The 14730-nt window shown below is 42.5% G+C and overlaps 1 protein-coding gene across 2 annotated transcripts; it reads left to right on the top strand.

The window, feature by feature from the left end:
* The first annotated feature begins 978 nt into the window (after positions 1-978).
* Positions 979-13839, top strand: HERPUD1 (homocysteine inducible ER protein with ubiquitin like domain 1). Of its 2 annotated transcripts, none has more exons than XM_084644882.1 (8): positions 979-1214; positions 4941-5018; positions 5132-5203; positions 7038-7171; positions 8030-8149; positions 8705-9043; positions 10619-10724; positions 11954-13839. In XM_084644882.1, the coding sequence occupies exons 1-8, from the start codon at positions 1068-1070 to the stop codon at positions 12119-12121; spliced, it is 1164 nt and encodes a 387-aa protein (XP_084501008.1). In that variant the 5' UTR covers positions 979-1067; the 3' UTR covers positions 12122-13839. The 2 variants fall into 2 exon arrangements, with proteins under 2 accessions (XP_084501008.1, XP_084501007.1); XM_084644881.1 differs by having other exon boundaries at positions 5129-5203.
* The last annotated feature ends 891 nt before the right edge of the window (positions 13840-14730 follow it).

Raw genomic sequence — 14730 nt, 5'->3', positions numbered from 1 at the left:
TGTCTGAAGGCCCGAAGTGGAGGGAGTGAGTTCAGAAATTATTTCTTTCAGAATGGGGACTCTATCAAATATGGGGTGGAGTTGTTTGATGATGCACTGTATGGGTTCCAGTGTGGGGTGGCAGGTGACAAGTAGGTGTTTAGGGTCCCAGGGGTGTTGTTTCTGTATTGAAGCAATGGTGCCTAGAGCAGCGTTTCTCAAACTGGGGTCTGCAAGGGTACTGCAGGGGCTCAATTCCTCCTCCTCCCTCCCCATGCCTCCTGCACGCCAGCTGTTCAGCGGTGTGCAAGAGGTGCTGGGAGGGAGGGGGAGGAGCGGGGACCAGGCACGCTCAGGGGAAGGGAGAAGTGGCAGGACCTGGGCCGGAGCAGGGCAGCTTGGGGGTCTGCAAAAAAATGTTTAAATCAAAATGGGGGGTCCCGAGGTTGCTAAAGTTTGAGAACCGCGGGCCTAGAGGGTCTGGCTGAGCTCTGGATCCCGTTGTTTTTAGCATTGTACAAACACCCTCGAGCCAGTCCCTGCCCTAGAGAACTTGGAATCTAAATAGACAAGACAGACAAAGGGGGGGAGACAGGAATTCCTTTCTTCCCTTCCATGGCAGCTTGGGCTGAGGCAAGACCGGCGAGAATTCGACGGTCCCGGGATGCTTTAGCGGTGTGCTCCGGAAGGGGTGGCCCTCCAGGAGCCCCAGCCACCGTGGCCCGCACCAGGGCAGGTGCGGCTGCCACTCTGGCCCCGGGCCCTTGCAGGGGTGGCCCTTAGCCTCCTTCACCCCAGCCCAGCTGGGCAGCCCCGCCCAAGCCTCCCTCCTAGCCCCGCCCCTTCCCTAGGCCCCACCCTCTGTCACCCTCCTGCCGGATGTGCACTCTGATAGGCCCACGTCTTGGCACGCTCTCCACCCGGAGCCAATCCGCAGCAGCCACAGCGCCCAGGCGAGCAGGGGGCGGGGCGAGGCGAGGGGCGGTGAGGGTATAAAAGGGGCCCGGCGGCCGTCGGTCACCGGTGGCGCGCGCGCCGTCGCCTCGCAGCCCGTCGCCCGCAGGAGCTGAGCTCCGCCCCCCCTCGCCATGGAGCCCGGCCGCGACGCGGAGCCCTTCGACCTGCTCGTGCGGAGCCCCACGCAGCGGCACCCGGACCTGCGCCTCCGCGGGGAGCCCGGCTGGACCGTGCGGCAGCTCAAGGCCCGGCTGCGGCGCCTGCACCCCGAGGAGCCGGTGAGGAGGGGACCCCCCCCCCGCCGGGCACCTCTCTCCGGCGGCCCCCCTCCCCGGGCAGGGCTGCGGCGGGGGGAGGGGGCGTCGTGCCCGCCTGCCTCGCCCACGGGGGTGCGGGGGGGAGTAGCTGGGGTCCGGGTTCGTCTCGTCTGCGGGGCCGCCCCCCCCACCCCCCCGGGGGCCCGCCAAGCCGGGAGGGTGAGAGGGGCCGTGCGACACCGGGTCCCCTCGGTGCTGGGGAGAGGGGTGTTTCCTCACCCGGCGGCGGGGGGGGGGGGGATCCTGACCCGGCAGGGGGTTAGTTGGGGGGCGGCAGGGTTGTGGGGGGGGCGGCACCCTGACTTCTGCGCTGCCGCCTGCTAGCCAAGGGCCCGGCTCTGGACGCAGCCGCACAGAAGGCAAAACTGCCCCCCCCCCACACACACCACACCCTTTGGGGTCAGGACCCCTGCAGTCACAACACGGTGAAATGTACGATTTAAGTAGCGGGAGTCCTGACCTTTGCGATTTTTAAACTCCCCTGACCTTGACCCACGCGGCCTGTGAGTTTGGTGGGGCCCTAACGATGGGAGCCCATGCGTGGGCCGCTTCCAGGAGTGGACGTGGGTGCCTGTGTTACGGCAGAGCTGTTGTCGTTTACGTTGCGCAATCTGCTTTGCCCTCCCTAATAAATAAATAAATTAAATAACATAAAGCACGCTAATTATGGCAGCCTTGGCTCTAAAAGATTTCACTGTTTACCTTGCTGTCCACAAGAGGCAAAAATGTTCATGCCCTGTCGTGGCTTTGTTGGTACCAGGGTTTTAGCAGTAGGAGGTGGGTGAAGTAAAACTTTCTGTATTGGACCAGCTTCTGTTGGTGAGGGAGACAAAACAAAGTCTCCAGCTTACACAGAGCTGAAGAACCTTCCTCAGGACCTGAAGACGAGCTCTGTGTAAGCTTGAAACTAGTCTTCACCAGCAGAAGCTGGTCCAATAAAGGATATTACATCACCCACTTTGTGTCTGTAAAAGTGTTCACAGGTTCAGGGAACTTCAGCAACTGTTTGATGTCTCTTTAAAGTTTGATAATGGGATGCGAAAAAACGTGTGGTTCCCTCCCTCCTCTCCTCTCCCCTCCTCTTCTCTCTTCTCTCCCCCCCCAGGATTCCAGAACACCTGCTTCTGCATGGTTGGCTAGTTGCAAATGTTACAGTGCAATTCGAAATACATTGTAAATATGTTATGGAAATCAGTTGTAAATACAGAAGCGAAACTTGTTCAGAGTATTGGGAACCTGTTTGGGGCTTTTTGATTTATTTCTTCCTGTTCAGCTGCCATTTAATGTTGATGTGGCTTAGTAGCTTGTTGGATGCTGAAGTAGTATGTAACTGGAGTCTTAGTATTTTCCCCCCAGTGGTAACAAAGTTTAAAAAAAAAAACAAAAAAAAAAGTTTAGTGTTCCAGGCAAGACAAGGGAGTTAAATTGCTGCATTATTTTTGTCAAAAGAAACTTTGTCCATGAAATAACTACGAAACTGTTTTGCCTGTAAGCATTAGATTGATTGAGAGAGAGCTTTTTTTTTTTTTTTTTTTAAGGCCAAGTCCCAAACAGCTGCTTGTGTCAGTGTGAAATAGTATTTAGATGTTGTTTTTAGTATATCAGATATTCTGGTTATGGGTACTATAGGAAACCCCAAAATAACTCTGTTCTATGTGCTTCTTAAGACTAATCAAATAAGTCGACATAACAATTTGTACAAATGTGAATTGACATGATGCAGGGAGGCAGTAAGCTCACAGTGGGGTTTCAAGCAGGGTGGCTTGATTTAAATAATCAGTTTTAATGTGCTGTCAATCAGCAAGTAGGAAACCTTGATTTTAAGTAATAGATTTTAATTGTGGTTTTGCACTCTAGTTACTCTACCAAAGAGAATCAACCTTTTTAGAAACCAACCTGTTGGTTTGTAACTAAATATAGCCTTTGCACTAAGTCTATTGTTCTTTTGCTGAGGATTTACTACATCTGTATTTAAGCAATTATATATGTATATATATTTGGTAGGAAAGGTTGAATGACGCTTTCCTTTTTTTATCTTGTGATTTGTGTCAAGCGCTACTTGGATGCTGAATCAAATTCAATTAAAATACACAAACAGTATTTAAAATGACTAAATTTTAATTGTGCGGAAACATACAAAAATTCAAATAGTTTTGCTTTTAAAACTGATTTTTATTAAACAAAGAAAGTGCTCTCTCTAGTTAGTGAATTTAACCTGATTAATTCTGTTGACTGTGTCCTTCAGGATTTTATAACTTGGATCTCATCTTCTCTCAACTAGTTTTTATTCATAGATTTGAAGAGGAAAACAAGTTTTCCTGCTTTTTCAACTCGCAATTGCTAACTTTGAATGAACTAGGTGAATAGACTGGAAATGAAGAATATATTCTCTCTGCATCTGTGGAAGAGGCTACTGCTGTCAAAAAGGTTTCAGAGTAGCAGCCGTGTTAGTCTGTATTCGCAAACAGAAAAGGAGGACTAGTAGCACCTTAGAGACTGACTAATGCTCAAATAAATTGGTTAGTCTCTAAGGTGCCACTAGTATTCCTTTTCTTTTTGCTGTCAAAAACTATTTTAGCACTTCAGTGGACTCTAGTTCCAGGCATTTAGCTAGTGACTTCCATCTTTCAGTACTTTGCTGCCAAGTGTTAAAGAAATTCAAACATGTACTGCTTAAGACAATTTTTTGTATTTTATTTAAATGATTTCAATAGATTATAAATTTAGGCCTTAACTTAGGTTTTAAATTTAAAATTACATTTTAAATAGGTTTATTCTTTAGAACTAAAGCTGCTTATTTAATTTGAATGAAAAAATCTGATTTATTTAAATCCATTTTTATCCACCCTGCTTTCGAGTGCTAGATGATGGACAATCTGAGCAAATTCCATGCATGTTGTGACGATGTGCTGCTGTGGGAAATGCATCTTTCTGCTTAATGTCCAGTGTCAGTGGAAGCCTAGAGGTCTTCATATGCTGCTTTGGGGTGTTAAAATGGTATCCAGTAGCATTGGTCAGAGGCATTATTTATGTAGCAATCACGTACGACTGGTTTTTAGTAGCTTTGAAGACTTAAATTTGGAAGCGGCAGTAGCACTCTTGCTTTGTAGGCTGGCAGAGCTGACCTTTTCCTGTAGGGCGGGGAACATGGGCTCTCCTGCTCTGGGGCAACTCCCAGTGACTGTGCTCCACCTGCAGGTGGATTTCTGTGTAAAGAGCTGCCCAGTCTTACTGGGTGGGGGAGAATGCAAATTGTCACAAGATTACAAAGTGCCTGCCCTGCTGCTCAAGTTGGTCAATATCCCAAAGCTCTGCTTTAAGGAGTGTAGAGAGGTTCCTTTTTGCCAGGATTGTGGTGGGGACAGCAAATATTGGGGTTCTGGCCTACACTACAAATTAGTCACTTCATATACCGGAGCAGCTGTTTTATCCTCGTTCTGTATACATTTGTCTAAATCTCTAGGATATTAAAGATTAATTCAGTCAATTACCTGTATGCAAAATTTGTAATAGAGATGCACACAACTTCTGTTCAGTGGGGGAGGGGATGGGGGGGGGGGGGGAGTAGCATTTGTGTATTTGACAGCAGTGTTTGGCCTCTGGTGTTTGTCAGTCAGCTTTTACTTACACAGCTCTTTTTGATATTTGTCGGATTGATAACCAGTATATTTTTGTCTCCTCTCAAAGCCTGAAGAGGACCAGAAGCTGATTTATTCTGGGAAGTTGCTGCTTGACCATCTTTATTTGAGAGATGTGCTGCCCAAGGTATGGTATTTACATGTTTGTGGTAACTGCACTGCAGTATCGAGTGAGGTCAAATAAAGTTTTAATAGATGAAACAAAATGATTATAAGAGGTCTTGACTTTTATTTTAGCAGGAGACGTTTCATGCTCTTCATCTGGTATACCATTCAAAGAATCTGTCAAAAATGAAAGAAACCAATGCAAAGGTATGTAGTTTTTTCCTACATTAGGTATTGAAAGAATCAGCAAAAATCTGTGGAATGTGACCTAGTTTTTTAATGACTGTATGTTTGTAAAGGTTGATAATATCAAAGCAGGGTGGCAAACCTCATGTGTCAAAAGTTCTGTCATTTTAAGTGTTGTGGCAGCATTGCTTCAGAGTTGTAACAGGGCTGGGGGAAGGAACGCTTACACATTTGGAATAAGTACGGTAATCGCAGAGCAAGGATTGTTTAAGTTTGAGCTGATGGCACCTGAAGAGCTCTGTGGAGCTCGGAAGCTTATCTTTCACCAACAGAAGTTGGTTCAATAAAAGATATTACTTCACCCACTTTGTGTCTAACTTGTCAAACCTCAGTTTCTAATTGTTTGCATAAACTTGAGTTGACATTACTGCCGGGGGGCGGGGGGGATGTTTAATAACATGTAATTTAGTCCCATTAAATAGCTAGTGACACCTCATATTGTAGACTCTTCAGCCAATGATGGACACGGTGGCTGGGCTGTATGCAAAGAATGAAATTGTGGTGCCTGTTCCCCCATGATTACTGACTTCAATCACACTAATGGTTATGCGGAGGGAGAGGGAAGTGATTACCATTTGAATAGGGAGTGTCCATCATAGGAATTTTGCTGGGACTTACTTTGGCAACAGAACTTCAAAAGCATATGGAAGAGGAAATTGAAACTAAAAATGAGCATTAGAATTTCAGTTTTGTGTGTGTTAGTTCAGTACACAATACCATATGATCTCTCAATTTTTTTTTCTTGAATGGAAGTTAGGTGATTAACTAATGCACAAGCTTCATATCTGAAGGCATAAATTTCCACCCTTCTTTAAATCAAAAGTGAACTGCATACAGTAGGTCCTAACTCCAGTTGGATATTTGTCACAACACAAGAGGCAGAGATCCTTGGGACTAGAAATGTTCAGGTATTACATTTTGATTAAGGAGCATTGTCCTAGTTCTGTAGAGCAGCTTGCAGGGCAGCCACCCACATGCTGCTAGGACTTAAGACCTCATTTCATAAACTCCAAAATTAGATACACATTTAAAAATAAATTCTCATACTAGTACACGTATGAGAAGGACAGATGATCTTTGCTCTTAAAGGGGACCTGCAAAAGAATTAAGAAAAAAAAGAGAGCGAACATTTTTTGCTTTATGGTGTAGAAAAAGGCCCAAGGAAGCTTTACTTTTTTTTTTATGCTTAGAGCTTGTCTAAATACACCAGTTATACCATTTTAACCATACCAGTATAGTTAGTGGTCCAATGATCTAATATGGATGGATGCATTTATACTAGCATAAAAATGCTTGTACTGGTATAACTTATTCCTGTATGGGAATGGAATCGTTAAAGAAGTACAGCTTGTGTTTAGACAAGCACAAAGTTATCCCAGTTTAAGTTGGTGCAACTTCTTTGTGTAGACAAGTCTGAGTTTTCCGGTTATTGTTTTTATCCAGCACAGGATCTGAATTTCTAATCCAAAAAACCCATAAGCAAACCAAAATTTTAAAAAACCTACTCAGACCTTTACATATCATGAGATGGCAGGGGAAAAAATCACAAAACTAATTTTTCCTTTCCAGGTTACCTTTAAAGGAGTGTTAGAAACTGAATATGTATGGACAGACTGGTTATAACAATGGGCATTACAGCAGTACAAATTAATAGTCCTAGCCATTGTCAAAGATCTGTATAAATGCACAGCAATTTGGTAAAACTTCAAGACCGTCCTCTTAGCTTTGGAATAGAAGACTTTTTTCTCCAATACTGTTATGAGTCAGCTCCAATATTAACTGTATTATTATTTAGATTGACAAAACCAATCAAGAGCCAAAGACTGTTTCAGGACCTGGTCAAGATCCTTCTGTAGTTTCTTCAAATGATGGCTTGAGACAAAGGGAGACTTCCGGCAACCAGCTTTCTACAGGGGAAGCCAATACTAGGTAAATATGCCACACATGCCAATAGCTTTCTGAAAATGTTGACCGTTCATGTTCAGCTATCTGTTTTTGGACAATCTAAGCTTTGAATACCAGCACCTCATGCCATACTTAGTGTTGTAAATGTCAGTGGAATATAAGCCATGTATATTACTCTTCTGGATAGTTAAGTGGACACTGAAGGGGTGAAAGGGATGTATGCCTCTCCAACCAGTGGGGAAGCGTTATCTTTACTGTTATATGTGGGAAAGTAGAATTGTTACATTTTCATGGAACTATGAATCCAGAAGCTTCTATGTTGATCCCTAAATTCTGATGCAGGTAGCCCCTACAATTAATTCTCCTTTGTTAGGAGATCAATATTTTTCTCCCAGGAATTGCTGTCTCCACTATTCTATTGAACTTTGAAGAAGGTTAGTTTGAGGGGGCTTGCTTTCCTCTGAGATCATAGTACTACTTTCTGGAACACTCCTTAAGCATTGCCATTCTGTTTGAATGGACCTGAACTGAACTTAAAAGCTGAATATTAGATCATTTAATCAGAAATATGGTACATGTGATCCAGTGGTAGTAAGACGGTCTTCGAGTCCCCCTCTGATTTCACAACAGCATATTTTCAGGATGAAATGTAGATTTCTGCAATCATGTTCTAATAAAAATGATTGCAGTATTTCAAGCCCAGATTTAAGGCAGGATATACTGAAAGTGTATGGTATATGATGCTTTACCCACAATAAGATGCACAGCATCACAAAAGCTGTTTGCTTGTCTCTTTCATAGTACAAGTAGGGAAAGACCTGGGGAAGTGGGCATACCTGTTCTTTTGTAAACAAACATCCTGTGTTTTACCCTTTGAATAAGGGTTGAAGCTGCTCAGCCTCCCCATGGTGTGGCTCCTGGGTATTCTCCATATACCACTTACAACATACTACAGATGTCCTGGTTTCAGCAGATTTATGCAAGACAGTACTACATGCAATAGTAAGTTTTCATTTTTGTTTCCTATTTTCCCTGAGAGCCTTGAAATGTTCGAACTATTTCTTAATGAGGGAATTTTTTCTTTCCCTCAGGTGTAATGTAGTTGAAAGGCAAGTTACTTAGCCTTTATGATTCAAATGTCTGATGTAAATATAAATGCTGTATGTGGCTCCTAAAATGTAATTAGGTTTAGTTTTACTTGCAACTTTTTCCCTAGATAAAGCTAAGTGCTGCAAAACTTGATACTGTTACCCAGCCTGCTACCGGGTCTTCTAAGTATTGAGGTTTTGAAACAGTGGAGTACTGAAATAAACCCTTTGTATTCCAACTTTACAAAGATGGTTGTTACCTCATTTTATAGAAGGTGAAACTGATCCACAAAGTTGAACTTGTCCCATCATGTGGCATGTCATTGGCATAAACAGGGCCGATTTCTGTCACTGTTCTAACCACGTGCTGCTTCCTAGTTGCACATGAATCTAAGATTAACAAGTTTTTATGTCTGCTTTATTATCCTTTGCAGAGCTTGGCAAAGTCTTACTACTTTTATCTTTTCAGCTTGGCTGCCGTTTCTGCTGATAGATCACCTACCCAAAGGTCACAAGAGATACCAGTGGCACCAGTTGCAGCTCCAGCCCCTCTTCCAGATGCATTTCCTGCACAAAACCTGCCTGGAAACCATAACCCCCCTCCTCAGCTTAATGCAGGAGCCAATCAGAATTTGCAAATGAATGCCCAGGGGGGTCCTCTCATGGAAGAGGAGGAGGAGATGAATCGAGATTGGTTGGACTGGCTTTATTCGGCAACCCTGTTCTTCGTTTTTGTCAACATTATCTACTTCTACTCCAGCCTGAGCAGGTTCCTCATGGTTATGGGCGGCACAGTTCTGATGTACCTGTAAGCATGCATGTCTCATGAAGTAAACATTTCAGTGACTTGTCATTCAGGTGACTGCTCTTTGGAGCAGTTTGTCTGCACTGTGATAGTCTTTTGTTGTAATCAAGTCTCTTACAGCTCATTTATGCATCAGTTGTACCAGTTTAACTATAGTCGTATAGTTAAAGCAATACAGCCCCCTAGTGTGGATGCATTCATAGTAGTATAAAAGTGCTTTTACTTGTGTAACTTATCCCATATGGGATAGGAAGGTGCTATACTAAGATAGGACACCTTTATACTGGTATAACTGTAGCCACACGAGGGCTTATCAGTATCACTGTAAGAAATCGCATTCCTAGCCAAAATAATTGATAAGACCGGGTCTTAGATTGGCATGTCAAAATGTATCCCAGGATCAGCAAATCTCTTACTGTAACTCTTAGCTCAACATTTTTGGGGGGAATTGTTTTAAGTCAAAGTTACAATAAAACATTAACATACTACATCATACGTTACCGGTTCAGGTTAATAGTCAAAGAATGTGGCTAAAGATCGTGTAGTCGTGTGCAACCATGTCTTTGGTAGGGAAATTGATCCCTTTATATACGATGTGGCAAAGCATTTTTTTACCATGGTTGACTGCTTCTAAACATGCAAAACTAATTCAGTGCAGTGTAATCCGTAGCCACTTTCTTGACTAGAAAAAATGTTACCAGTCAAACAGACCACTTTTGCTCTGAATGGGGTGGTAGTTTGTAGTACTTCCCAATCTCTGCCCACTTGTGAAGCTGCTCATAATTTGTTGCACTGATCTTCAGATAATTGTCGTCCTCCTTTACATGCTTGAATCAGTTGTGACATTAGTGTAGACCTTTAAATTGCCACAAGTAGGCTTAAGAGTTAACACATTCAAACAGAAGCAGTCCACACTTCTCAGAGCTATTTTAGGTTGTCTGCAGACTCAGGAAGTCAGCATTGGATTACATCTGGTTAGTATTTTGAAGTTTATCTTTACAGCAATTAGGGTACAGCATTTTAAAAGTTTATATTTTTGGAGCACAAGATACAGCCACTAGGGCGGGGAAGAGATTAGTTTTCCTAGTGGCCTGTTATGACTCCTGTTTGTAAGCCGCACAGGATGAGGGAGCAATGCCAGTATCACAGTTTTAGTTATCCTGTTAGCACAGGGCAGGTGTAGGGAAATCCAAGGTATGGTGGTACATGCGGCTGCTTTAAAAAACAGCACTCTGCCCTAGTTCTCATGGTACATGCTGCAGCATATGCTCTAGCCTGCTGGGGGCCTGATCAAGACCCCTTAGGCTGTGATGCACCAGCCTGTTTAGAGCTGGATCCACTGCTACCTCTTGAATGCTATGCTGTGCCTTGCTGCCATAATGCTGGGTGGTAGGGATTATGGCGGAGAAGGTTTTGGGAGCCTTCCTCCAGCACCTCAACAAATCAGAATTTATCCCAGGGTGTTGAACAAACTGTCTACTCTTGTGTGCGTATTCAAGTGTTTGCTCGGCCTGAAGTGTAGCAAGGCAGGAGTAACATTTAGCTAACTGGTCTTAACAATGAGTTCTTGTCTTCCAGGCACCATGCTGGATGGTTTCCATTTAGACGACGGCCAGTTCACCCTCTTCCAAACAATGTTGTTCCCCAAGCTGTGATAAACCAGGACCAAAACAATAACTTACAGGTATTGGCTCAATATTTGACATACAACAGCAGGAAATCCTGGGAAAGGGTTTAGTTTCCATTTTCCAAACATTTGTATTAGTAAAGATGAATAGTGTTCTCTACAAAATCTTCAGCTGGAAACTTCTTTTCCTGGTCAAATAATATCTAAACTAGCCTACTTTTCTCACTAAGTCATAGAGTTCAAGGCCAAAAGGACCACAGATCCTCTAGTCTGACCGCCTGTATTTTAGAGGCCACCAACACCGCCCAGCCACTCGCATGCTAAACCCAACTGAAATTAGACTAAAATATTAACAGCCTTCAGGAGACTAAATTCATTATGTGCCATAGGCAAAGAACAGGAGGGATCTGGTTAATTCCTGCTCTGTCTGGTTGCTGTTTCTAGTTGTTACCACTGTAATAGGTACTCTGATACTTTTGCTTTCATAGAAATCAAAGTATCTTTCCTGCTGTACGTTAGAAATGTATTTGGTTTTAAAACTTAACCCTGGCAATCACTGGTATTTGTAGTTGATGCATTTTGTTCCAGAAAATCCCTGCTTGGCCAAGGGCTACTGTGGCTGTTAGCAGTGTAACAGGCTCAACAATTTTCATATTTTGGGAAGAGGCAAATATTTGCAGTGCTTATTTACACAACACTACTGCAGCAGGTGTTAACAGTCCCACCGTAATCTGTCTCTGCTACAAGTGAACAGCTCTCATAATTGCAGATAAAACTTGAATGTGTATAAATCTTAATCTGGTATGGGGGGGTTATACACAATGTTTCTCTCTGTATATGCTGTTAATGGGACATTTTCAAGTTGGCATTTTCATTTGGTCTTAGTACTCGGTGTGGAATTGTGCTCCTGGTGTTGACCGATTTACAACTAGAACATCAAAATATTGTTCAGACTCAGCAGCTTGTTTTGGCGTATCAGATGCATCATTCCCACTTGTAAATATGTCATAAAATAGTTTTATTTAGCACAGGACAGTATTGGCCCTGGTGACAGTGGTGGGTGGCTTTACTGTGTTTTAGCTGTGTGGTCTCTTGAGCTGCAATTCTGGGACAATGGGTAATAAAGGAATGAAATACTGCAGTATAATCAGGGCTATTAATGAGTTCTTTACGCTCTTCAGTTGAAAGGAATTAAAATAGCTTGTTTTAGAAAGGAATCTGGTTTTTAGACTTTAGAATTGTTAAAACAACTATCCCCACTTATAAGAGATACTTTATATTGGCAGGAGGAAAATGTAGGTGGCGAAGCTGAACCCGAGGCTGTTCCTGATGAAGGAGGAGCTTTACCAGAAAATCAGCAGGACAGTCCTTCATTTATGAACACAGCCTGGCTTTTCTTCAAGACTTTCTTCGCATCACTCCTGCCAGAAGGGCCTCCAGCTGTGGCCAACTAACCGATTTTGCTATCTATGTACTAGCCTATCTGTAACTCCAGCAGATTACTCTTATGTATACCTGACTAGTCTGGACACCAACTCCAAAGTTAAAATGACAAGTATCAGTGGGATTTCCCTATCTTATAGCAGCTAAGCAACCTGAAAGCTGCAAGAAGCCTTAAACCTTTACAGCATATAGACTAAAATGTACTGTGCTTTCCATGTCTTTGTTCCAAAGAACTTCAATGTGCTGTATAACAGGCATTAAACTAGAGGGCCTAGCATTGTACAGCAGTGCCCTAAATGCACAGACGTTAAACAAGTGTGTCGGAGATGTAAGAGAAGCAGATTGCTTCTACCAATGCTATTTGATTCCTGTTGGAATGTTTCAAATGCTATTTAAATTACACTGAGTGTAGTATCTCATCTAAAACAAGGAACTGCTGTTAAGTATTGGCAGACTTTTCTAGGGAGGATTTACCCCTAAATTGCTTAAAGGAATGTAGTGATTAATCTTAAACGAAAATGAAGACAAATCATGTTTTCTCTGTAAATTTCCTATGGAGGACATACTGTGTAATACAGTAAGTACCTACTTTGTCAGAAAATGAAAGATAACCAGAGCCTTTGATAAACAAGTACACCAAATGGATCAGCTGAGTTAGAGGGTGAATTTCAAGTTGTCAAATTCAGGTATTTTTAAAAACCATTTAAAGGTTCCTTTTCTTGCTTGTAAATCCCAAAGCTTCATTCATGTAGAATTTAGTTGCGCTGTGCATCTTGTAATCACTTCCAGGATGCTCAGATTAAGTAGCCTAGCGGTTCTGTAATCAATCCATGTAAGTTTCTGTACTGTTAGAAAGACCAATGCCAAAATCACTTTTTTGCTGTCAACTTAAATTCAGAAGGGCCTGTTACCTTTGTCAGTTAGAACTTTCCGAATCCCAGAAGTTCATGACAAATGGCTATATTCCTTTTGAGATGTACAGAAAAGTGACTAGGCTTTTGCATCCCAGCAAGCACAAGACTGCTCCAGAACAACTGTCACTGTACTAATTTCTTCCTTCATGGTGTTCCCTTTAACTTCTAATATTTTCAAGGGCTTTGTTTTCGAAAACAATCAGTTGGGTGCAGACTTGACCACAATTATCCAATTGCCCTCTGCAAATGGATGGCTGTGCACCTAACTTGCACTCTGCACACCCAGTCACTAATTGCATGTATAGATGAAAAGAGCCTTTGCACATTTTAAAACTAGATTTACTCCTCTGCAGCCTATAACTCTGTTTCCCAATGTGCCTTGGATAGCTTTTCTTTGAACAAACAAAAGAAGTTGAAGTTACAATGGTCATAAACAACTTGTAGCTGCTCCTAGTAGTTCTAGAGGCTTTCAGGAAGTTGGCCTGATGTACGAGGCTCCTTTGACATATGCATGGGTTTGCAATGCATTGTTTTAGCTCAAGGATAATGTTTTATTGTGAAGTAAACATCTGGGGGGGTTTTGTGGTTTGGTTTTTTTTTTTTTTTTTTTTCCTGGGATGTGGGATTAACATCTCTTGTCAATAATGCTATTTGTAAATGGCAAAACTGCATGATAAAGCTTTAAAGTAAATATCTTGTCATGCTAATGTGCATGAATTTGTTCTGTACAGCTGACCATGTAATTCCTTAATCTGAAATTCTTAATCCTGTTCTTTGCACATATTACACCTACCCATTAAACAGGGTTTAATGTTTGTCAGTGTTTTATCTATTGCAGTTAAGCTTTTTTTTTTCATTCCTTATCATAACAAAAGCTTTAGATAAATCCGTCACCACTGCATAATAGAGTTCCTGTTTCAAAAGCTTGCAACCTCAGTGGGAAGCTGTCACTCCTATAAATCTGCTGAGGTGGCAGTGAAGAGGAAGGTTAAATAAAGTAATACAGCCTTTAACAAATCTTTATAAAGCATGATCATCTGTATTCCCTGAGAGCAGTGAGAAATCTTCATGTTTATTGTTCCAATGTAATGTGCCTGAAAAAGCCTCCACCAGCCTTGTTTATCATATGTATATAATATTACAGTAGGGCAGAGGCCCCATTAGTAGACATGATTATGCTTGGAAAGGCTACTCTTGTTGGCAAATGTTGATTTCGCCAAACACACAAATTGCTGAAAGAATCTTTCCATTGATAACTGAACCTTTCGGATGGGCACCGTAAGTTAAAGCCATGTTGTTTTTCTTAGCTTCACCTTTATGTGCATAAAACATGGTTACATTTCTCTTAAAACAGCTGCCTCTGCTGTTACTAGAGTGGGTGCTCGACTAATTGCACCGTATTCATTACTCTGGAAGTTGAGGAATAATCAGCCTTAGGCATCCCAAATTGATTTGATCAAATTGTCAGCCTCATCCACCTCATAATTTCCTGCAACTGCAACCATTTAAAGTGATAAAAACTATCTAATGGAATTATAAGAAAATCAAAATTTGCCAAGCCTATGCAAAATTGAACTGAAGTGTATCAGATGACAGCCCCTGTCCTGAAGAGTACATCTAAGGAGCCAACTCCTTGATAAAGGGGGGGAAGAGGATGTAGTTAAATGTATAAGTTGATTAACCTGCTGTATTTGTGTCGATTTTTC

Source organism: Lepidochelys olivacea, assembly GCF_965140295.1.
Source record: "Lepidochelys olivacea isolate rLepOli2 genome assembly, chromosome: 12".
Taxonomy (NCBI): domain Eukaryota; kingdom Metazoa; phylum Chordata; order Testudines; family Cheloniidae; genus Lepidochelys; species Lepidochelys olivacea.
The sequence above is the reverse complement of the archived record's forward strand: the minus strand, read 5'-3'. Positions and strand labels throughout refer to the sequence as shown.

Excerpts from the sequence above, each read along its gene's own strand:
- HERPUD1 (XM_084644881.1), top strand. The coding sequence starts at position 1,068 with ATGGAGCCCGGCCGCGACGCGGAGCCCTTCGACCTGCTCGTGCGGAGC. Across the intron at positions 8,150-8,704 it reads AGACAGTACTACATGCAATA|CTTGGCTGCCGTTTCTGCTG; the intron begins GTAAGTTTTCAT and ends TTATCTTTTCAG. Across the intron at positions 10,725-11,953 it reads ACCAAAACAATAACTTACAG|GAGGAAAATGTAGGTGGCGA; the intron begins GTATTGGCTCAA and ends TTATATTGGCAG.